This window comes from Eriocheir sinensis, chromosome 50, assembly GCF_024679095.1.
Source record: "Eriocheir sinensis breed Jianghai 21 chromosome 50, ASM2467909v1, whole genome shotgun sequence".
NCBI classification, from domain to species: domain Eukaryota; kingdom Metazoa; phylum Arthropoda; class Malacostraca; order Decapoda; family Varunidae; genus Eriocheir; species Eriocheir sinensis.
The window spans coordinates 6,555,506-6,579,989 of NC_066558.1; the positions used below are offsets into that span (position 1 = coordinate 6,555,506).

Below are 24,484 nucleotides of genomic sequence, written 5' to 3' on the forward strand. Positions count from 1 at the left end.
TTAGACCAGTTCTATGCCTATATAGTTATGTCAAGGAGTTATTTTTCAATGAAAAGTATTCATGAATACTTTCAAGAAGTATTCTGTATTTGAATTAATACCATTTCAGTGTATTCAAATTCATATTCGTTGGAATCTGACGTATTCGTATTCAAATACACAACTCATGTATTCACTCCATCCCTGATACAGAAGTGAACTTTTGACAAAATATCTATGGAGGTATTACTCTCTCTCTCTCTCTCTGGTAAGTGTTCCCTCTCCACTTGGTCCTCTGCTTACCTTGCCTTCTACAATTTCTGGGTTAATTTTTGCCACTGTTGTTTTCCTTATTTCAATGTCATCAGCTCTTATTTCAGTTCCTTTCAATAATTTAGTTGTCAGTATTTCAGTTATCCACTTATTAGTATACACAATGATAACTACTACTACTACTACTACTACTACTACTACTACTACTACTACTACTACTGCTACTACTACTACTACTACAAATAAGTCCGTTTCATTATAGTCATTCAAATATCTTCAACCTTTGTCTGTGTTCTGTTCCATGTAGCTCACTCTCTTGGACACATAATAATAATAATAATAATAATAATAATAATAATAATAATAATAATAGATACATAGATACAACACCCATTATATAATTACACTTTATTTGAATCCACAGGAGTAAAAATATACATACAGTGTCCAAAGCTACCAATAAAATACACTTAATCTGGTAAAATATAAATTAGCTAGTGTTCCTAAAGTGAATGCCAAGCAGCTACATTCACCCCCACCATCATCATCAGCAGCAGCACTCCGGGAAAATACTATCGAGTTAATTGTGGAAGGTTAAGAAATGTAATAATTAAATAAAAAATGTTAGATGGAAGGTTGTGTGTTGGTGTGGCAAGGGAATGTACACTATCTTATACTGTACAGAAATATATACTTAATTCCTTCTTCTTTTTCCCCTTCTCCTTTCTTTCCTTCCCTTCCTTTTCCCTTCTCCTTCTTCCCTTCTCTCCCACCCATTCCTGCTTTCCTTCCCTTCCTTCCTTTTCCCCTTCTCCTCCTTTCTTTCCTTCCCTTCCTTTTCCCTTCTCTCCCACCCATTCCTTCTTTCCTTCCCTTCCTTCCTCTTCCCCTCCTCCTCTTCTCTCTCCTTCCTTTCCATTTCCTCCTCCTTCCCTTCTCTCCCACTAATCCTTCCTTCCTCTTCCCCTCCTTCTCTTCTCTCTCACTACCTACTCTCTCCTTCCTTTCCATTTCCTCCTCCTTCCCTTCTCTCCCACTAATCCTTCCTTCCTCTTCCCCTCCTTCTCTTCTCTCTCACTACCTACTCTCTCCTTCCTTTCCATTCCCTCCTCTTCCCCTCCTCCTTCCTTCCTTTCCCTTCCTTCCTCTTCCCCTCCTCCTCTTCTCTCAAACTATTCTTTCCTTCCTTCCCATTCCCAGGTGTCCTCCCATCACCCACCTGTGAGATACATAAGAAATAGTAAAGATAGTATTTGCTTTACGAGGCGAGGTCAAGAAAATAATGATAATAATGTTACTTGTTAAGATAGGCATGAAAATATATATATGTGAAGATAAGAAATAGTAAGGATAGTGATTGCTTTCTGAAGTGGATACAAGATAATGATGATAATAATAATAATAGTTAAAACAGACCTGGATAATATGTGTGAGTGTGTGTGTGTGTATTTTCTGAAGGTGTTAAAGTTATGTATGTATATGTGTGTGTGTGTGTGTGTGTGTGTGTGTGTGTGTGTTAAAACCAATGTTAAAATGAGAAATACTATTGACAAGACTTACTCTCCAATATGAATACAATGATGAAGATTACAATGAAGGAAAAATCATTCACACATCAGAACCTTAAAAATACAAACAACCAAAAATGTATGTGTATAAATTGTAGGTTCACTTGGAAATAATGAAAGTATATTAACCGTGTAGCAGCGACGGGGCAAATTTGTGGCTTTACCGTGTAGCAGCGATGGGGCAAATTTGTGGCTTTACCGTGTAGCAGCGACGGGGCAAATTTGTGGCTTTACCGTGTAGCAGCGACGGGGCAAATTTGTGGCTTTACCGTGTAGCAGCGACGGGGCAAATTTGTGGTTTTACCGTGTAGCAGCGACGGGGCAAATTTGTGGTTTTACCGTGTAGCAGCGACGGGCCAAATTTGTGGCTTTACCGTGTAGCAGCGACGGGGCAAATTTGTGGCTTTACCGTGTAGCAGCGACGGGCCAAATTTGTGCCATGATATAAACCCCCTAAAATAGATGATGCATAAACTGATCACAAATGCATTGATATATATATTATGAAATGGTTTGCGTGAGTGATAATTTTTTTCTCATTTTTCTCGCATAGAGGGACCATTAAGAAACATGATCCCTGCTGCTACCGGGTTAAAAATGCAATCTTTTCTAATATGGATACAAGATGAGGATGAGATGAGAGGAAAACCTACCACACTAAAGGCTTAGAAATACATACAGAAAGATAAAAAGTGAAATAATAACAATAATGAATAGAAGTGTTAGCAGCCACAGGACACACACACACACACACACACACACAAACACACAAAAAATAGGTGATACTTATATAAGCATGCATACATATACACAATCACACACACACACACACACACACACACACACACACACACACACTTTTAAAATACACACACACACACTTTTAAAATACACACACACACACACACACTTACAAAACACCTTCTTCTACTTAAAACACACACACACACACACACACACACACTTACAAAACACCTTCTTCTACTTAAAACACACACACACACACTTACAAAACACTTTCTTCTACTTAAAACACACACACACACACACACACACACAGACTACACAATAAAAAATAAAAAAAATAAAAATATAGGAAAGAAGAAGTAATATGTGGTATGTTAAGATTCACAAAATATGTTAGTGAATAAATCTTGCAAAAATATAGAGAGATAGATAGACAGATAAAAGTGGTCTAATAGTCTGAATCATGTTAACTTACACAGATAGATAGATAGATAAACTGAAGTGATATATAAGGTAAAGATACAGATGGAATGATTGATAATGTGGTATGTAGCATGTTAGAAAATTGATATAGAGAGGAAGAGTTTATGTGACAATTTGTAGCATGTTAGTGGGTAGACCATGTAACTATATAGCAAAGATAGACAGAAACCTTAGACAGAAATGGTATGTTGGGGTCTGTCTCACACTAACAGACAGAGACAGACAGACAGACAGAGATGGAAACTGTGTATATAAATGGTATGTTGGTGTCAAGATTATATTAACAGACACAGCTAGACAGACAGACAGAGATGGAAACTGTGTATATAAATGGTATGTTGGGGTCAAGATTATATTAACAGACACAGCTAGACAGACAGACAGAGATGGAAACTGTGTAAATAAATGGTATGTTGGGGTCAAGATTATATTAACAGACACAGCTAGACAGACAGACAGAGATGGAAACTGTGTATATAAATGGTGTGTTGGGATCAAGATTATATTAACAGACACAGCTAGACAGACAGAGAGAGATGGAAACTGTGTATATAAATGGTGTGTTGGGATCAAGATTATATTAACAGACACAGCTAGGCAGACAGAGAGATGGAAACTGTGTAAATAAATGGTATGTTGGGTCTGTATCACACTAACAGACAGAGACAGACAGACAGACAGAGATGGAAACTGTATATAAATGGTATGTTGGGGTCAAGATTATATTAACAGACACAGCTAGACAGACAGACAGAGATGGAAACTGTGTATATAAATGCTATGTTGGGTCTGTATCACACTAACAGACACAGACAGACAGACAGACAAGTGGCGGCGTTAGTCTCTTAGCGGATGGACCGAGCAAAGGCCGAGATGGGGTGACTTTTACTGCTTTCCCCCTGCTGTTTCTTCTCCTTCTTGTCAACCGCCCAGCACTTCCACATCCGGATGGTCTCGTCGGCGGCTGCACTGGCAACGGTCTGGCCATCCGGGGACAGGCACAGCTCCAGCACCCGCCCTGTGTGACCTGTAGGTGGATGAACAGGTGAGTGGGTGATATGGATGTTGAATGTGAATACAGAAGCCCCCCGACGTTCACGGCCTCACTGTTCACGGATTCGCTCATACGCGGGTAGGGTATTTGCGACACCCCCCGCCGAACGCAGATGAAAACTTGCATATACGCGCAATGTAAACAAAGAAACCGTCCCTGGGGCTGGATGTACGGGACTGTCTCTTTCTAAAGGAAACTTACTTATTTTTGCTTTCTAAACATCAAAATTCAAGTGTCATATTTATGCATGGAAGGCCGCAGTGCTATTTCCACTACGTATTTCCCCGTGGGTCTGGCGTTTGGCTGACAGGATCATGGTGGTTAAAAAACACAGTTATCCTACGTGCACTGTAGTAAAACTCATTAATCTGAGACACAGAAAACATAATTAATAAAACTGGACTAACTTTACATCTCTTTCCCTCCCAAACGGAACATTACAGTGTTAAAGAAAGCGAAAAAATCCTTAAGTATGATGCACATAGATGCTTTTCGAGTCTCTGAAGCTTTGCAACGCTGTCTTCACACTAACAACGATATTCAGTTAAAGTTATTGTTAAAACTGTTAATTAGGGATGTTTTATGCAATAGTTATGGGTCAGGAACGGAATCTTTTCTCCCTTCCCTTTCCTTCCCTCTCCACCCACTTCTTTCCTTTTCCTTCCCTTCCCATCTTCTCTCTTTCATCTCTTCCTTCCCTTCTATCTCCTTCCACTACTCTGTTACCCCTTCCCTTCCCTTCCCTCTTTCACTATACGACTTTCTTCTTGCTTCCCTTCCCTTCTATCTCCTTCCACTACTCTGTTACCCCTTCCCTTCCCTTCCCTCTTTCACTATACAACTTTCTTCTTCCTTCCCTTCCCTTCTATCTCCTTCCACTACTCTGTTACCCCTTCCCTTCCCTTCCTTCTTTCACTATACAACTTTCTTCTTGCTTCCCTTCCCTTCTATCTCCTTCCACTACTCTGTTACCCCTTCCCTTCCCTTCCCTCTTTCACAATACGACTTTCTTCTTCCTTCCCTACCCTCTTCCTCCCCTCCCTCTCCACCTCTTCCACCCATCACCCACCTGTGAGATCCGCCACCTTCGCCATGGTCGGGTATTTCCAGATGGTCAGTTGGTTGTTGGAGAAACCGTGGCCGGAGATGATTTCCTTGTAGTGCGTCGACCAGAGGATTGACGACACCTGCGGCACAAAGAAACACACATAATAACACCTTAGTTTACGAGTGCCTCAGTTTACGAGTGTTTTGATTTACGAGAAAAACACACACACACACACATGCCAGTACCTGTGATGTGGTGGTGATGTCCTTGAGGCAGATCCCGGTGTTGCAGTTCCACAGTCGGATGGTGCGGTCAGCCGTGCCGCCACCCGTCGCCAGGATGTTGCTCTGCCAGGGACTCCACGCCAGCGCCTGGAAATATACATTGTCCCTCGTTGTCACTTCTGTTGCTTTTGGTGTTGAGGGAAGCTGTCATGTGTTGTCGCCTTCATAAACAAACTACCTTCCATATAAGCAATACAAGACAATAATAATAATAATAATAATAATAATAATACTTAATTGCTCTTACAGAAAATTTGTCTTGTATAAAAGAGAAATATATAAGTTTAAAAAAGATTACACTGTCGGTCACATCTACGCATACAATTCTAATCATACTTTACGTAAAACATACATTAAAACATTCATTGCCATTGCTAAGACAAGTTTCTATGCCTAATAAAATGTCCTAAAAAAATATGGGTCGTATTTCAAGACACTTCGTCGCCCAAGAACGCATATTTGACAAGGCTTTCGTAAGAGTTGTGGGTATTTCCAGGGGTAGTTCTATGACCCCGGTGGTAGTTTGACCCTTCCTCTGTACCGTGAACCTGAAGAAACACTCATTAGAACCCGACTGACCCACTCTTTAACCTTTAGAAATAGCTGATGTGAGAAGCGAAACTCGACCTATGCCTTCTCCTGCCAACAGTGTGAGATGTTCAGCAGTATTGACCGACTGACACACTCTTTGACCTTTAGAAATAGCTGATGTGAGAAGCGAAACGGTCTTATAAATCCAACCTATGCCTTCTCCTGCCAACAGTGTGAGATGTTCAGCAGTATTGACCGACTGACCCACTCTTTGACCTTTAGAGATACCTGATGTGAGAAGCGAATCTGACTCATAAATCCGACCTATGCCTTCTCCTGTCAACAGTGTGAGATGTTCAGCAGCATTGACCGAATGACCCACTCTTTGACCTTTAGAGATAGCTGATGTGAGAAGCGAATCTGACTCATAAATCCGACCTATGCCTTCTCCTGCCAACAGTGTGAGGTTTTCAGCGGTAATTTTTCTACTTTCCAGGATGTCAAACTAATTTTCCTCCTTCTCATATTATAGGCAGGAAAGTTAAGGTGAATTGTAGAACACCAACACCCGAGAATGACAGAGATAAAGGTGCAATACATGATGAAAAATGAAACTGACCAACTATCTGAAAATTAAATTGCACACTTCTCTCTACTCTATTCAGGAGCAGTGAGTAGCAGGCTTTTTTTTCATTATTGTTTTCTTTCTTCTTTTTTTTTACGCCCTTGAACTGTCTCCTCTGCTACAAAAACAATAAATAAATAAATAAATAAATCTGGAAATGACTGCAAAGTGACTTGGTACTAAATAAAATAAAATGAATAAATTGTTAAAACACCAATCATTTGAGAGTAAGAAAGCCCCTCCCAGGTTCGTATGTGTGTATTTACCTAGTTGTTTTATTTAGTATTAGTGTGTGTGTGTGTGTGTGTGTGTGTGTGTGCATGTTTTAAGTAGAAGGTGTTTTGTAAGTGTGTGTGTGTATGTGTGTATGAGTATTTTAAAAGTGTGTGTGTGTGATTGTGTATACGTATGCATGCTTATATAAGTATCACCTATTTTTTGTGTGTGTGTGTGTGCGTGTGTGTGTTCCCACCTTGATGGCTGACTGGTGTGCGGTGAAGGTGTGCAGCGGGGTGGTTGCGGTCTTCTCCCACACGATGACCTGGTTGTCGTTGCCGCCGGATGCCAGGAGACGCCCATCGGGGGACCATTTCAGCCCACACACCTCCTGCAACCACACATTGTAAGGTTAATTAGGTCTTAGATGGCGGTGGAACTCTATGTAAACAGTCCAAAATTCAGTCTAAAGGTGGTGGAACTCTATATAGACAGTCCAAAATTCAGTCTAAAGGTGGTGGAACTCTATATAGACAGTCCAAAATTCAGTCTAAAGGTGGTGGAACTCTATATACAGTCCAAAATTCAGTCTAAAAGTGGTGGAACTCTATATAGACAGTCCAAAATTCAGTCTAAAGGTGGTGGAACTCTATATAGACAGTCCAAAATTCAGTCTAAAGGTGGTGGAACTCTATATAGACAGTCCAAAATTCAGTCTAAAGGTGGTGGAACTCTATATAGACAGTCCAAAATTCAGTCTAAAAGCGGTGGAACTCTATATAGACAGTCCAAAATTCAGACAGTCAGCTTTGTGTGGCAGGAATATATCAACACTTCCAGACTGTGGTAGAATCTATATACAGACGATAGTTAAAACATCTATTATTCTTTGTAACTATATTTATTGAACTCTATAGACTGTCCAAAATTCAGTCAGTCAGTTTCATGTGGCAGAAATATAACAACACTTCCAGACTGCGGTAGAAACTATATACAGATGATAGTTAACCCGGTAGCAGCGACGAGCCAAATTTGTGGCTTTACCGTGTAGCAGCAACAGGCCAAATTTGTGGCTTTACCGTGTAGCAGCGACAGGCCAAATTTGTGGCTTTACCGTGTAGCAGCGACGGGACAAATTTGTGGCTTTACTGTGTAGCAGCGACGGGCCAAATTTGTGGCTTTACTGTGTAGCAGCGACGGGCGAAATTTGTGGCTTTACCGTGTAGCAGCGACAGGCCAAATTTGTGGCTTTACTGTGTAGCAGCGACGGGCCAAATTTGTGGCTTTACTGTGTAGCAGCGACGGGCCAAATTTGTGTCTTTACTGTGTAGCAGCGATAGGCCAAATTTGTGGCTTTACCGTGTAGCAGCGATGGGCCAAATTTGTGGCTTTACCGTGTAGCAGCGATGGGCCAAATTTGTGGCTTTACCGTGTAGCAGCGACGGGCCAAATTTGTGCCATGATATAAACCCCCCAAAATAGATGATGCATTAACTGATCACAAATGCTTTGATATGTATTATGAAATGGTTTGTATGAGTGATGATTTTTACTCATTTTTCTCGCTTAGAGGGACAATTGAGAAACATGATCCCCGCTGCTACCGGGTTAAAACATCTATTATGCGTCGTAACTATATTTATGCTAGGGTTCCAAGGTTGGCAGGGACTGTATATAGACAATTCATTTAAGGGGAGCTACTTTTCAAATACTGCCCTGGTCTTAGGGTTAATGGCTTGTAATATTAGCTTGATTATCTATTATTATTATTGAAATTCATAACTTATATCTATCTGTAGAAATTAATAACTGGCAATGACTTGATTCTCCTAATGCGAATATAAAGAAATCACTCATAGAAATGCTCACAGAAACTAATAGCTGGTAATGACTTGATTCTCCTAATGTGAACAGAAAGAAATCACTCATAGAAATACTCACAGAAATTAATAACTGGTAATGACTTGATTCTCCTAATGTGAATATAAAGAAATCACTCATAGAAATACTCACAGAAACTAATAACTGGTAATGACTTGATTCTCCTAATGTGAACAGAAAGAAATCACTCACAGAAATGCTCACAGAAATTAATAACTGGTAATGACTTGATTCTCCTAATGTGAACAGAAAGAAATCACTCATAGAAATGCTCACAGAAATTAATAACTGAATAACTTGATTCTCCTAATGTGAACAGAAAGAAATCACTCATAGAAATGCTCACAGAAATTAATAACTGAATAACTTGATTCTCCTAATGTGAACAGAAAGAAATCACTCATAGAAATGCTCACAGAAATTAATAACTGGCAATGACTTGATTCTCCTGATGTTAATAGAAAGAAATCACTCATAGAAATGCTCACAGAAATTAATAACTGGCAATGACTTGATTCTCCTGATGTTAATAGAAAGAAATCACTCATAGAAATGCTCACAGAAATTAATAACTGAATAACTTGATAATGCAAAAGAAAAAGAAGATGGATTTTTTTTTACATTAGAGGACACAGCTCAAGGGCAACAACAACAACAACAACAAAAAAGAAGAAAAAAAAAAAAAGGATGATATAGGTGATGATTGCTGTCCCTTGCCTCAGCCTCCCCAGTGCCCAGTGTTACCAAAACCTCATAACAACTAGAAAAAAACAAAAAAATAGATAAAATAAATAAGGTGTGGGTCGTACCTGGGTGTGGCTGGCGAGTGTGGCCACGTGATGTTCCGCCACCCTCACATCGTGGTGGAAGATCTGGCCGGAGCGCGAGCCTGAGGAGAGGATGTAGGCGTTCCAGGAGAGGGCGCTGACCCGGTTCTGGTGATCTCCCATCGTGCGGAGGAGTTTCTGCTGCGAGACGTCCCACAGCTGTGTCTGGCCGGAGCTCAGCCCGATACCCAGCACGTGGCCTGAGGGTGTGTGGGTGTGGGTGAGACAAGAATAAGGTGAGAAAAAAAGGTAAATGAAATAGGGGAGAAGAAGGAAATTGTGTGTGCGTGAGACAAGAATAAGGTGAGAAAAAAAGGTAAATGAAATAAGGGAGAAGAAGGAAATTGAGTGTGCGTGAGACAAGAATAAGGTGAGAAATAAAGGTAAAAGAAATAATTAAGGGAGAAGAAGGAAATTGAGGTACTAAGGAAGGAAGGAAGAATATGAAGAAGAAGAAAAAGAAGAGAAGGATGAAAAAGAGGAAGAAGAAGAAAAGAGAAAGAAGCAGAAAAAGAAGAAAAGAGGAAAAAGAGGAAGAAGTAAAAAGAGGAAAAAGGAAGAAGAAAAAAGAGGAAGAGGGAAAAAAAGAAAAAAAAGAAGAGGGAAAAAAAAAAGAGGAAAAGGAAGAAGAAAAAAGAGGAAGAGGAGGGAAAAAAGAAAAGAAAAAGAGGAAAAGGAAGAAGAAAAAAAGAGGAAGAGGAAAAAAAGAAGAAAAAGAAGAAAAGGAAGTAGAAAAAAAGAGGAAGAGGAGAGAAAAAAGAAGAAAAAGAGAATAAGGAAGAAGAAAAAAAAGAAGAAGAGGGAAAAAGAAGAAAAAGAGGATAAAGAAGAAGAAAAAGAGGAAGAGGGAAAAAAGAAGAATAAGAGGATAAGGAAGAAGAAAAAAAGAGGAAGAAGAGAGAAAACAAGAAAAAAGAAGAAAAGAGGAAGAAGAAAAAAAGAGGAAAAGGAAGAAGGAAAAAGAGGAAGAGGAAAAAAAAGAAAAAAAGAAAAAGAGGAAAAGGAAAAGAAAAAAGAGGAAGAAGAGGGAAAAAAGAAGAAAAAGAGGATAAAGAAGAAGAAAAAGAGGAAGAGGGAAAAAAGAAGAAAAAGAGGATAAGGAAGAAGAAAAAAAGAGGAAGAAGAGAGAAAACAAGAAAAAAGAAGAAAAGAGGAATAAGAAAAAAAAGAGGAAAAGGAAGAAGAAAAAAGAGGAAGAGGAAAAAAAAGAAAAAAAGAAAAAGAGGGAAAGGAAAAGAAAAAAGAGGAAGAAAAAGGAAAAAAGAAGAAGAAAAAGAGAAAAAAAAAAAATCAACAAAACAACCTTCCTTGATATAGATGAGAAAGTATAAAAATAAGGAAGATGACAATACTAGGTCAATATAATGGCAAAATGAGACTAAGGTAAAGAAAAATAGGTAAATAGGTCAAATGTATAAGTCAAAATAAGGTAAAGATAAGTAGGCCCAAGATAAATGCATAGGTCAAAATAAGTAGGCCCAGGATAAATGCATAGGTCAAAATAAGTAGGCTCAGGATAAATGTATAGGTCAAAATAAGGTAATGGAAAAAGTAGGCCCAAGATAAATGTATAGGTCAAATGTATAGGTCAAAATAGGGTGATGGAAAAAGTAGGCCCAAGATAAATGTATAGGTCAAATGTATAGGTCAAAATAGGGTAATGGAAAAAGTAGGCCTAAGATAAATGTATAGGTCAAATGTATAGGTCAAAATAGGGTAATGGAAAAAGTAGGCCTAAGATAAATGTACAGGTCAAATGTATAGGTCAAAACAAGGAGACTAAGGGCCGCTTTCACAGTCGTTTTGTTTGTTTTTATCGTTCCTAATGGCTGTTATCGCCGCTATAGTATTTCCACGTAAAACTGGCCGATGGGGTAGTGGCGGCTGCAGGGTTAGCCTCGCCCCGCACCTTACCACACACTCTCAACACCTCTCGCTTCCTCTGCAGCCGCCACTACCCCATAGGCCAGTTTCACGTGGAAAACTATAGCGTCGATCGCCGCCATTGGTAACGATCAAAACAAATGAAGTGACTGTGAAAGAGGCCCTAAGGTAAAGAAAAATAGCTCAAAGATAAACATTAGGGTCACAAGGACAACGTAACTCACCCTCCTTAATCCAGGCGAGGGAGCACACGTAATCCGGGTCGTCCAGCTGCGTGAGGGCCGTGATGGAGCCGTTCCCAGCATTCCAGATGTACACGCAGCTGCCCAACGCTACGGCCAGGTGGTTGTTGACGCTCCAGTCCAGCAGGTGAAGGTCTGGAGTGGGAGGGAGGAGGAGGCATAAGGATAAAAACACTAGAAAGGATATATAAAAATGGTCTACTCAGGTTGTTGTTGTTGTTGTTGTTGTTGGGGGGGAGGGGGGGGGGGGGTCACAAAAGGATAACTAGGGGGTGTGGTAGGTAGGGTATGTTTGGAGGGAGGGAGGGAGGGAAAGTTGGAAAGTTATGTTTAGTCGCCGCAACATCTGTGGTCATATGCTGGAGAGAGATAGAAGGGGAAGGAATTATAGAAGAAGGGGAGGGAAAGGAGGGAATGGAACAAGAGGGGATAAGACAAGGTGAGAAGGGGAGAAATAATGAAACAGGAAGGAGGAGAAAAGAAGAGGAGAAAAAGGAGGAAAGATTGTGAGGTGAGGGAGGGAAGGTGAGGAAGGAGGGAAAGGAGAGAATGGATCAAGAGAGAATAAGACAAGGAGAGAAACAGAGGGGAAGAGAAAAGATGAGGAAAGAACGGAGAAAAGGAATAACTGTGAGGTGAGGGAGGGAAGGAGGGAGGGAGGGAAGGGAGGGAAAGGATCGAGAGAGAATAAGACAAGGAGAGAAGGGGAGAAATAATTGAACAGGAGGGAGGAGAGAAGATGAGGAGAGAACGGAGGAAAGATTGTGAGGTGAGGGAGGGAAGATGTGGAGGGAAGGAAGGAGGGAAGGGAGGGAAAGGACTCATATAAACAACAAAACTGCTCAGGAAAATAAAATAAGGTATGAAAATGAATTACTAATGGCTGTTTGATGAGCCATTTGACGATATTTTAATCTTTGCACATTAGCTCAGGTTTCCAAAGTAGCAATTGCCTTCATTAAAATAAATACAATAGTCACTTAAGTAAATCATTATAGAGATATGTGGGAATAAGTATGAAAAGTAATTGGGAAAATAATAATAATAATAGCAATAATAATAATAATAATAATAATAATAATAATAGTAATAATAATAATAATAATAATAATAATAAGAAGAAGAAGGAGACAATGAGGAAGAAGAATATGAAGAAAAAAAGAAGAGGAAGAAAAGAAGGAAGAAGAAGAAGAAGAAGGAGAAGAAAAGGAGAAAAAAAAAAAAAAAAAAAAAAAAGACGAAGAAAAAAAGGAAAAAAAAAAAATAAATAAATAAAAATATAAATAAATAAATAAAAAATCTCCAAGGCATTCTCACAGTAGTCGTTGAGAAGGTCCGGTGCGTCGAGGATCTTCTCGGGCACGCTGGGGATGTGCCGCGCCGAGGAGGCCTTGGGCATGGCTGTCTTGCTCGCACTGTACAGCACCTTAAGGTTGTTGACGTAACCTGACGGGGGGATAGTGTGTTGGTATATATAGCTTGACGACACACACACACACACACACACACATACACACACAAACACAAACAAAAAAAAAAAAATAATAATAATAAAAATAATAATAATAATGAATGAATAAGTAGGTAAGATAATGAATGATAATAATTACAGCAAAAAACATCCATGAATTCACAACAAAGAAGGACAAAAGCAGACAAAGGGACACAAGACAACACACACTTAATTCACAACAAAGGAGGGACAAAATCAGACAAAGGGACACAAGACAACACACAATTAATTCAAAACAAAGGATGATGAAAGCAGACAAAGGGACACAGGACAACACACACTAATCTCAAAACAAAGGAGGACAAAAGCAGACAAAGGGACACAGGACAACACACACTTAATTCACAACAAAGGAGGGACAAAAGCAGAGAAAGGGACACAGGACAACACACACTAATCTCAAAACAAAGGAGGACAAAAGCAGACAAAGGGACACAGGACAACACACACGTAATTCACAACAAAGAAGGACAAAAGCAGACAAAGGGACACAGGACAACACACACTTAATTCACAACAAAGGAGGGACAAAAGCAGACAAAGGGACACAGGACAACACACACTTAATTCACAACAAAGGAGGGACAAAAGCAGACAAAGGGACACAGGACAACACACACTGATCTCAAAACAAAGGAGGACAAAAGGAGACAAAGGGACACAGGACAACACACACTAATCTCAAAACAAAGGAGGACAAAAGCAGACAAAGGGACACAGGACAACACACACTTAATTCACAACAAAGGAGGGACAAAAGCAGACAAAGGGACACAGGACAACACACACTTAATTACAAAAGCAGACAAAGGGACACAGGACAACACACACTAATCTCAAAACAAAGGAGGACAAAAGGAGACAAAGGGACACAGGACAACACACACTCAACTCAAAACATGCAGTAAGAAATGACAGAATATACAGATAAATAAAATAGAATAGAAATAAAAAAAACACGACAGTCCTCCGTGACCCCTGACCTTCCTGAGCCTGGGGAGCCTTGTTCTTGAAGGAGAGGATGCGGGTGTTGGGGGGCTGCCCGTCGTTAAGGTTCTCCATCATCTTCTCCTGGTACTCCTTCTGTGGTGCATAGGGAAAGGAAAACAAAAGAAGCTTAAATAAATAATAATAATAATAATAGTAATATAATAACAATAATAATAGTAGTAGTAGTAGTAGTAGTAGTTCTATTTCATTCAGTAGCAATCATAATGAACATAATAAAATACATCTTTTAAAATACATAATCTTGTCCTCCTGTAGAATATACAAAATAAGTAAAATAAATGACCTCTCTGGTAAATCATAAAAAAATGAAGTGTGAAAATACATAAAAAAACAAATCATCTGCAACAAAGACAAGTAAATAAGTAAACAAATTTTTCTTTCTCCAGTAAATGAAAGTGTGAACAAAGAAGCATAACAGGAGCAAATTACATTATTATAGCACCTATGTAAAAAATATAAAATAAAAATAAATAAATAAAAAAAAGAGGAGGGGATGTGTGTTCTTTTTCTCCATCATTTCCATAGTTCTGCAGCCCTTCAGAGTGCTAGCAGACCCTCTGACTACCTGGCCAAGTCCAAGTGTGGTTACCTGTTGCAGTGTGAGTTCCTCCTCCTCCGTGTTGTCCCCGCCCGAGGCCTCCATGCTGGTCACTAGGAGGTGGTGCGAGATTTCCAGGTCGGTGGTGCTGCGGTTGGGGATGAACCTGCGGGGGGTGGGGGTGACGGAGTGGTGGTGATGGCCTGGGTATTCCTGACACACACACACACACACACACACACACACACACACACACACTTCTTTCTCTCTCTCTAGTAAATAATAAGAAATGATGTGCGGAAAAATGAATATCTCCTAGTCTGCCTTACACACACACATGCTAAGATGGTACCAGAACTATCATAATCAGAGAAGAAGAAAAGATGAGGAAAGAAAGGAGAAAAGAAAAGATTGTGAGGCGAGGGAGGGAGAGAAAGGAGGGAATGAACCAAGAGAGGATTGAAGAAAGAAAGAAAACGGGTTATGAATAGGAAAGGAAGATGAGAAGGAAAGGAAGATGAGAAGGAAAGAAGGAAGGAGAAACAAAAGGATGTGATAAAAAATATACATCTATCTATCTATCGATCTTATTGTATGAGACTGGAGGAACTAGAATACCAACACTCGAAGAAGGAAGCGAAAAAGAAGACCTGATAGCGCTGTACAGGAATACGAGTGGAATGGACATGTTGGATAGAAATGATTTAATTGAGACACATGGGAGGAGGCAAATAAGAGGACACAGCCAGAAATAGAGGAAGGCGACTTGTTTGAAAGACATAGAGAAGTTCAGTTTTCCATAAAGGAGTGTGGATACATGGAATGGACTAAGCAGAGACACAGTTAACCCCTTGACTGTGGATTTCCTACCAGATGACATCACCAAGCTACAGGGACGGAACAAAAAGTGGCTGCTACAATTCAATGAAGGAAAATGTAAAGTCCTGCATCTTGGGAGGGGAAATCCAGCATACCAATACCAAATGGGAAACACTCCACTATCCACCACAGAGGCAGAGAAAGACCTGGGAGTGTATGTTACCAGGCTACCAGTGAAGGGATATCCAGCATACCAATACCACATGGGAAACACTCCACTATCCACCACAGAGGCAGAGAAAGACCTGGGAGTGTATGTTACCAGGCTACCAGTGAAGGCTAAATCCGTGCCAATCGCAGCGGATGGGTTAAGGGCAGTGTCCATATGATGAGGGAAAAGCTGGACAAATATAGACTGGGAGACAGGACTGACCGAGACTGAGCTCAGGCCCTGTATACTACAAATAGGTAAATACACACACACACACACACACACACACTAACAGAAGGAATTACCACTAGGAACACAAGTGGACAGTAAAAAATTGAGGAAGTGAAGATGCTTGAGACATAAAGAAATATAGCTTCCCGCAAAGAAATATAGAGGTTTGGAGCAGACTAAGTGAGGATGTAGTATCGGCGAGGAGTGTGCAGAGCTTTAAGGAGAAGTTGGATAAATGCAGACAGGGAGACGGGACCACACGAGCGTAAAGCCCAGGCCCCATAAAACTACAACTAGGTAAATACACACACACACACACACACACCTGTCCTGCTGGTTGTAAGGAGTAGTGGGAGTCTTCCTGCTGGGTGTCTTCTGCCCTCCCCCACGCACTGCCAGCTTGGGGATCAGTCTGCCCGGGGACTTGCCTCTGCCTGGCGACTTCCCTCGGCCTGCAAATGTTCGTGTGTGAGTGGGTGTTAAGGTAGAGAAATACACAGGATAGGAAGGATGGGGAATGGTGAGGAAAGAGAGAAAGAAGAATAGGATGATAAAGATGGACTAGAAAGATGAAGAATAATATAATACCATAGAGTTGAGTGTAGGGATAAGTGATGAATATGGATGAAAGGGAGAGAAAGAAGAGAAGTTGGAGGATAAATATGGATTACAAAGATGAAGAAAATAATATAGTTATCAGGTGAATAAACAGAAAACTGATAGGTAATAAAAATGATAAACAATGATGGAAAGTTAAGATTATAAATGAATGAAAAGAAAATTAGATGAATGAGTGACAATGGAGTGAAAATAATTAAAAGATTAAAAAAAAAACAATAAAATGATCAGGGAAAATTGTGTAAAGAGAGACAGATTAAGAGAATGGAAGGAAAGGATGAAAAATAGGGAGACTGAGGAAGAAGTGTAAAAGGAGACAAAAAAAGAGAAATAAAAGAAAGGAAGACTGAGAAAGAGATGGTCGGAAAGTTTCGTTTAGTCGGCGCAACATCTGTGGTCATATGCCGGAGAGAGACAGAAGGGGAAGGAATTATAGGAGAAGAAAACAGATCCCAGGAGACAGGACACAACCCCCGATTAATACCTGGTACCCATTCACTGCTGGGTGGACAGGGGCGTAGGGTATCGGAAAAGCCGCCCAAATTTTTCCACTCCACCCGGGAATCAAACCTGGGCTCTCTCGGTTGTGAGCCGAGTGTGCTAACCACTGCACCACGAAGCCCCCGAGGTGGATGGTGTAAGTAAAGGAAGACAAATATAGAGAATGGAATTAAAGGATAGAAGAAGAGAGGAAGAGATAAATGGATGGAAGTAGAGAATAGAAGAAGAGAGAAAGACACAAATGGATGGAAGTAGAGGATAGAAGAAGAGAGGTAGAGACAAATGGATGATAGATTAAGAAGATATGTTGCTATAGTAAAAACTGAAATGGAAAATAAAGATATAATTACAACCCCTGAAGACATGAAATACCAAAATGCAACACTAGGAAAAATAAAGTCATCTGAAAAATAAATTAAAGGAAAAAAATAACACTAGAAACAATAAGATACGAAAATAACCCCCCAAAAAAGAAGAAAAAAATAGAAAGAAAAGTTCACTGAAAACAATAAGTGTAGAAAAAAAAATCATGGAAAATAACAAAAAAAAAGGAGAAAACAACTGGAAATAATAATATGCATAAAAAATCATAGAAAATAACAAAAAGAAAAGAAAAATAATGGCGAAAATAATAAGATGCATAAAAAAAATCAAGGAAAATAAAAAATAAAATAAAAAAGTGATGCTGAAAACAATGATATGTAGAAAAATCATAGAAAATAACAAAAAAATAAATAAATAACAAGAAAAAAAAGAAAAGGCAAAAAATATCACCAGACAATAAGATATAAAAAAAATAATGGAAAATAAATAAAAAAGGAAGAAAAAAAGAAGAAAATAATGCTGAAAACAATACAATGTGTAGAAAATCTCGGAAAATAACAAGAGAAAGAAAAAAAGTAACACTGAAGACAATAAGATGCGTAGAAAAAAATCATGGAAAATAAAGAAAAAAATATAGAAAAATTATACATAAAAAATAAGATATGCAAAAAGCCATAAAAAATAACAAAAAAAGGAAACAAAGGAAAAATGCATGAAAAAAAAAAAGAAAATAAAAAAATACAAGAAAAAATGAAGAAAAAGATACATAAAAAATAATAACAAAGGAAGAAAATAAAAAATACAAGAAAAAATGAAGAAAAAGATACATAAAAAATAATAACAAAGGAAGAAAAGAAAAAATGCATAAAAAAGAAAGAAAAAGATACGTAAAATATCATAGAAAAAACAAAAAGAAAAAATATGCCAAAAATCCTACCAAAAATCTAAAAAATAAAATAAAAATAAAAATAATAATAATAATAATAATAATAATACAACTCCCGCCCACAGAGGAGCGCACCACAACACAAACACAACACAGCGCAGGAAGACACTGAGGGCACGTCCACCAATTCACAAACACCGCCCCCCATTTAGTACTCACACCAGGGACCAAGAAAGCTTATGTGAAAATCAAGTTCAGGTATAAAAATGAACTCTTACAAATAAATAGATCAATATATAAATCGATAAATATAATAAATCTGTCAATCTTAATTTCAACAACTCTTAAAAATAAATAGATAAATATATAATAAATAAAATGAATCTGTCAATCTTAATTTCAACAATACATTATCATACCATCTCAATTTTCTGTGGTGTAGCATATTTTTTTCCCCACTGGTATGAGGAAAAAAGGTACCAGTCACATCTTTAACATAGTACATTTTTACACTCTGGGCCATATTACAAGTTGAATCCGGAAAGTTTTGGGTCCCATCAGAGGTCGGTTTAGAGGATGCAATAGCCAGGGGTGTGGAGTCGAAGTTAAAATTTTCCAACTCTGACTCCGGGAAATTTAAAAGTTGTGACTCCGACCCCCATGCCCCTCCCCTCTATTGCAAATCTTTTTTCTTTTTTTTTTTATGCTGCCTGTAGAGCCAGTACACTCTCTTGAGGTCCTTTTTCTTACATGTATTTACATCCAAATTATGTGTACTCTATATAGACAATATCTAGATAACGTAAAAGAAAGAAAACTTCACAACTACATTACACGATAAATGATTACGTAAAGGAGTCAGAGTCGGGGGTATTTTTACTGACTCCGGCCAAAAGTAGCCGACTCCCCCAACTCTGACTCCACACCCCTGCGCAATACAAGTCCAATCCAAGAAGTTTCGGGTTCCTACAGAGTTATTCATCCTGAACTCTGCAGGGACCCGAAATTTATTGGATTGAACTTGTAATACAGCCCTTAACCCAGTAGCAGTGACGGGCCAAATTTGTGGCTTTACCGTGTACCAGTGACGGGCCAAATTTGTGCCATGATATAAACCCCCAAAAATAGATGATGCATAAACCAATCACAAATGCATTGATACATATTATGAAATGGTTTGTGTGAGTGATGATTTTTTCTCATTTTTCTCGCTTAGAGGGACCATTAAGAAACGTGATCCCCGCTGCTACCGGGTTATATCAACCTTTGTAGGGACCCAAAACTTCTCGGATTCAACTTGTAATACGGCCCCTGTCTTAATTTTTGGGATAATGCATTTTCATGTTAATATTAAAAAAAAAAGTTCATCAATCTCAATTCTTTAGTACACTTCTATACCTTCTTTCAATTTTCTGGGGAAGCAGTGTAATTTTTCCCTGTTGACATGAGTACTAATTGGGATGGTGTGTACAAACTGGTGTCAATACCCCTGGCAGGTAGGCGAGAGGTGTTGGTGTTTACCTGGAGACTTTCCGCGGCCGGGACTCTTAGTGTCGAGCAGCGAGCCACTGTGAGGCGTTTTAGCGGAGCGAGGGCTGCTGCCTTCACAGTGGCCTGCAAGAGTGGGGAGCATTCAGTACACTCACCTGTCCCTTCACCCTCCTTGCCCACACATGCACAGTATTGCCAGATTTTTAAACATTGTATTAGTTTTTATTAAGTTATGTGGCTTGTTTAGCTTATTAACCCCTAAACAGCAGTGGAGCTATGTATAGATGGTCCAAAATTCAGTCAGTCAGTATTGTATGGCAGAAAGAAAAAGGATAACGTCAAAAACAATAAAATGAGTAAAAAAAAAATCATGGAAAATAAAAAAAAACACTTACTATAACACTTCCAGATTGCAGTAGAATCTATATACAGACGATAGTTAAAACATCTATTATGTGGCGTAGCTATATTTATGCTATGGTACTAAGTTCGGCAGTGACTGTATATAGACCATTCATTTTTTGGGGAGCTACTCTTCAAAAATACTGCCACCGTCTAAGGGTTGATTTCATTTTTGGGACAGAGTTAATTAGATTGATTGACTGATTATTGGGGCACTGTGTCTTAGCGCTGCAACTGTGGGGTCATACGGCGCCGGATCTAGTGCAAAATGACTGAAGAGTTAGTTAGAAGTGTTGGATTTTCCCCAAGCCAAGTTGACACATTACAAAAAATCAACAACTAGCCACACCTTGAAAAATATGTGAAAGACAGCATTATTACGAAAGACTAATATGACATTTAAAAAGTCAGGCGTATATACAGAAGACCGTCTATTCAACATGCCTGTGTACCTACCTCATGGCTATATACACTTCTCTATACACTAAAATGCAGTTACAACAATCTCCTCCCGAAATTGACCTCTCTTTTGGTCACCTCTTTTGATTCTTTTTTTAGGAGCAGCGAGTAGCGGGCTTTTTTTTATTTTATTATTGTTTCCTATTTTTGTGCCCTTGAGCTGTCTCCTTTGTTGTAAAAAATAAATAAATAAATAAAAAAAATTAAAAAATACAGGCATGCCACGCTTTACGATTGGGTTGTGGTCTCAGAAAAACGATTGCAAAAATGAACGATGGTAAAACAAACTTGAGGTTATTTAGACGTCACTTATTATTTCTATGGCATGGACGTTTGGTCTATAATAATCATTTTTAAGAGTGAATTATAAAGTGATGTGGTATTTGACTTAACAAGGTAATACAAGGTTGACTTAAATCCTGTTCACCCCTTGACTGTGGATTTCCTACCAGAAGACATCACCAAGCTACTGGTATGGAGCAAAAAGTGGCTGTTACAATTCAATGAAGAAAAATGTGAAGTCCTGCATCTTGGGAGGGGATATCCAGCACACCAATACCACATGGGAAACACTCCACTATCCACCACAGAGGCAGAGAAAAACCTGGGACTATACCTATGTTACCAGGCTACCAGGGAAGGCCAAATCTGTGCCAATCACAGCGGACGGGTTAAAAACATATAAGCAAAAATTTCATAACACGTATATCCATATGCGCTTCCCTCTTGTGACCTCAAAACACTCACACTTATACAGAAAAATATGACAAAATAACTTAGCATGGTGGGACGATACAAACTTGACTCAATCCTGCAAAAAATAGGTAAAAATTAGGTATGAACGCAAGAAGAAATAATTCCACCTGGTGTGACCTCGGAAAATTCACAGTCGGCTAAAAAAAATACAATAAAACAGTATACAAACATGACATTACAAACTTAACCCTGTACAAAGGTAATGACGTAAAAATCATATAAGCAAGAAGGTAAAAATTCAACATACATTTCCCTCAGTTGACTTAAAATAGTAATAATAATAAAACAACAAGACTACACAAAAATAAGTGTACATAGAGGTAAAAATTAAGTACGAATAAAAAAATAAATAAATAAATAAAATCAATTTCTCTCTTGTGACCTCCCTTGACCCCGGCCACCGCGACTCACTGTTCTCATTGGTGATGGTGAGGTGGTTGACCCCCTGCTCCTGTGCCTTCCTCTGCCAGCGGGCGGGCGGGGCGCGGGTGGTCAGGTCGCCTTCCATCTTGAGGGCTTCGTTAAGGTTGGCGTCGAACTGCAGGTGTGACATCCCGGCCTGGACAGATGTGTGTGTGTGTTCCCTCTCTGCTCCAGGGGGTGAGGAGAGAGGCAAAGAAGGTGAATGGACAAGTAATAATAATAATAATAATAGTAATAATAATAATAATAATAATAATAATAATAATAATAATAGTAATAATAATAATAATAATAGGCTAATAATGACTGAAGAGTTATATGTATATCTTTTTACCTTTCTGCTCAAGGGCTCCTATAAAAGATAAAAGTAAAGAGTACTACTACTACTAAAATAAAAATAATAAAGACAATAACAATGATGATATACAAGTTTTATCTGACATTTTGCGACGGGTGTTCTTATAGATATTTACCTCATGACCAACCTAACCACCTTATAAAATGGATGATGGAGAACTTAGCCCCCTCTTACACACCTTTATTTACACTTTTATGTGGGAAATAGTTAAGTGTCTGAGATCTGTGGCTGCAAGGAATAGTTTGACCAAGGAAATTATTTTACGGTGAGGCAAAATCTGACTTCCTGTTCTTCATCTCTGGATAGGGTTGTTAAAAGACAGATAGGGATAAATATTGTGTCTTACTGTTTGCACCAATACATTGCTTCCTTAGTTTTAGGTCAGAGTTCACTAACACTCCAAAACCCATTTTACACTCTGATCTGCCTATCGCTGTGGAGTCTAAACTATAACCGTGTAATGGGCTGCATGTTCCTACACTTAGTACACTACACTTGGTGATGTTAAAATTCATTAAAAAGCATAACTGGCGCCACTATAAAAAAATTGCCGGTAATACTTAATAAGAAGTCCACCTCCCCCTTCACCACTCCAGCCCCCCCCACCCCCCAAGACAAGCCTGGGGAACTGTGGGGAACCAGGGTTTGGGGGGGAAGCCAAAATCATTGAAAAATGGGCTTCCAAAATTTCCCTCGAAAAATCCCTAAATGAAGGAAAATTCCCTAGTCTTGAAAGTAAGGAAAGTCCCAACTTTATAACCTAACAGCCCCCCTCGCCCCCCTGCTAACCAAGGGGGGCTGGACCCCTCCACATGTATGATGCACCGGAAAATCATGGTTTTTTTTCTTCGGTGGGGAGCATATTTAAACTACTCCAACTGAACCTTACGACCTACTAACGAGGGGGCTTCACCCCCCTGGACCCCCCCTCCTAACCAAGGGGGGCTCCCCCTGGACCCCCCCCACTCACTTTCCCTAGAAAAATTAAAGAAAATTCCCTGCATGGGGGGGGTCGAAGGGGTCGAAGGCCCCTCGTTAGCAGGTCGTCAAGTTCGGTTGGAGTAGTTTAAATATGCTCCCCACCAAAAAAAAAAAAAAAAAAAAAATTCCGGCACATCTTACATGTGGGGGGTCCAGACCGGGGCACAGCCCCCCTTGGTTAGCAGGGGGGTGAGGGGGGCTGTTAGGTTATAAAGTTGGGACTTTCCTTACTTTCGAGACCAGGGAATTTTCCTTCATTTAGGGATTTTTCTAGGGAAATTTTGGAAGCCCATTTTTCAGTGATTTTGGCTTCCCCCCCAAACCCCGGTTCCCCACAGTTCCCCAGGCTTGTCTTGGGGGGTAGGGGGGCTGGAGTGGCGAAGGGGGAGGTGGACTTCTTATAAAGTATTACCAAATTGCCTGCACCATAACGGGCTGGCCCCTGAAGAAAGCCTACCGGCGCTATAGGCGGGTAACCTATGTAAAAAAAAAAAAAAATGCCATTTCTGGCCAGAGTGACAGTTTGTTGAGCTCCTGCAGTGGTCCAGCATCCTCCCTTGTCCTAATAGTGCGTCCTAATTTGGTGTCATCCGCAAATTTCCCTGTCACTGGTTATCCATTGTCTATGTCATTGATCTAGATAATGAATAAAAGCGGGCCTAAAACTGAACCTTGAGGAGAGAAATAAGTATTGTAAAACGTAAGTAGTCTAGTAAGTACGTAAATATTGCAATGAGTATGTAATATATCGTAATAAGTAAGTAAATAGTGTGACAAGTAAGCAAAAAGTGTAAAAACTAAGTAAATATTGAAATAAGTAAATAAATATTGACTCCCGTGGACATTTAAATCCCCGATCACATGTCTGAGTCGATACATTTTTGGGTTTATTTCCTTAACTATTCCCTCACCTGCTGCTTTTTCGGGTTGGTTAAGAAGATGAAAGGTGTGTGGATCTTCTGGCCGCACCGACGCGTGGATAAAAGCGACGAAATAAGGTTAAAATGGCGTTGAAATGAGAGTAGGCGAGAAGCAGGAAGGTGGTTGGGGGATTTAAACCACTCGCACTATGGATGCTCGCTTGACCTTACAGTGTTGCCACATGACCGTATTAACCCTTGTATTTACCGTTTTTTGACACTTATCTATAGGAAAAATACACTAATAATTAAACCTTTCAACGGTAACTATAAATAAATGTAGTTATTGGGGTGGAGGAGACAGTTTTGGGATGGGAATTCGGAAAACATAAGAGGGTAAGTACGACAATCTGGCACCGCAGCTTAGTACCCATTTTTATTATTTTTGGGCTATTCATTG

General features: G+C 39.4%; 1 protein-coding gene across 2 annotated transcripts; it reads right to left on the bottom strand.

Moving 5' to 3' along the window:
- Positions 1-644: 644 nt before the first annotated feature.
- LOC126982337 (cell division cycle protein 20 homolog) lies at positions 645-24,222 on the bottom strand. 2 transcript variants are annotated; one of them, XM_050834346.1, is made up of 13 exons: positions 24,076-24,222; positions 21,814-21,990; positions 19,816-19,908; positions 16,291-16,417; positions 14,756-14,870; positions 14,139-14,238; positions 12,960-13,088; positions 11,625-11,777; positions 9,499-9,716; positions 7,065-7,199; positions 5,398-5,523; positions 5,174-5,291; positions 645-4,077 (listed from the first exon to the last, which is right to left on the bottom strand). In XM_050834346.1, exons 2-13 carry the CDS (start codon positions 21,953-21,955, stop codon positions 3,896-3,898), a joined length of 1,638 nt encoding a protein of 545 aa, XP_050690303.1. In that variant the 5' UTR covers positions 21,956-21,990; positions 24,076-24,222; the 3' UTR covers positions 645-3,895. The 2 variants fall into 2 exon arrangements, with proteins under 2 accessions (XP_050690303.1, XP_050690304.1); XM_050834347.1 differs by lacking the exon at positions 19,816-19,908.
- Positions 24,223-24,484: the final 262 nt, after the last annotated feature.

Coding starts and splice junctions, on each gene's coding strand:
- LOC126982337 (XM_050834346.1), bottom strand. CDS start 21,955: ATGTCACACCTGCAGTTCGACGCCAACCTTAACGAAGCCCTCAAGATG. Junction 13,089..14,138: donor GGCTCCCCAGGCTCAGGAAG/GTCAGGGGTCAC, acceptor TCCCCCCGTCAG/GTTACGTCAACAACCTTAAG. Junction 4,078..5,173: donor GAAGGTGGCGGATCTCACAG/GTGGGTGATGGG, acceptor ATCCACCTACAG/GTCACACAGGGCGGGTGCTG.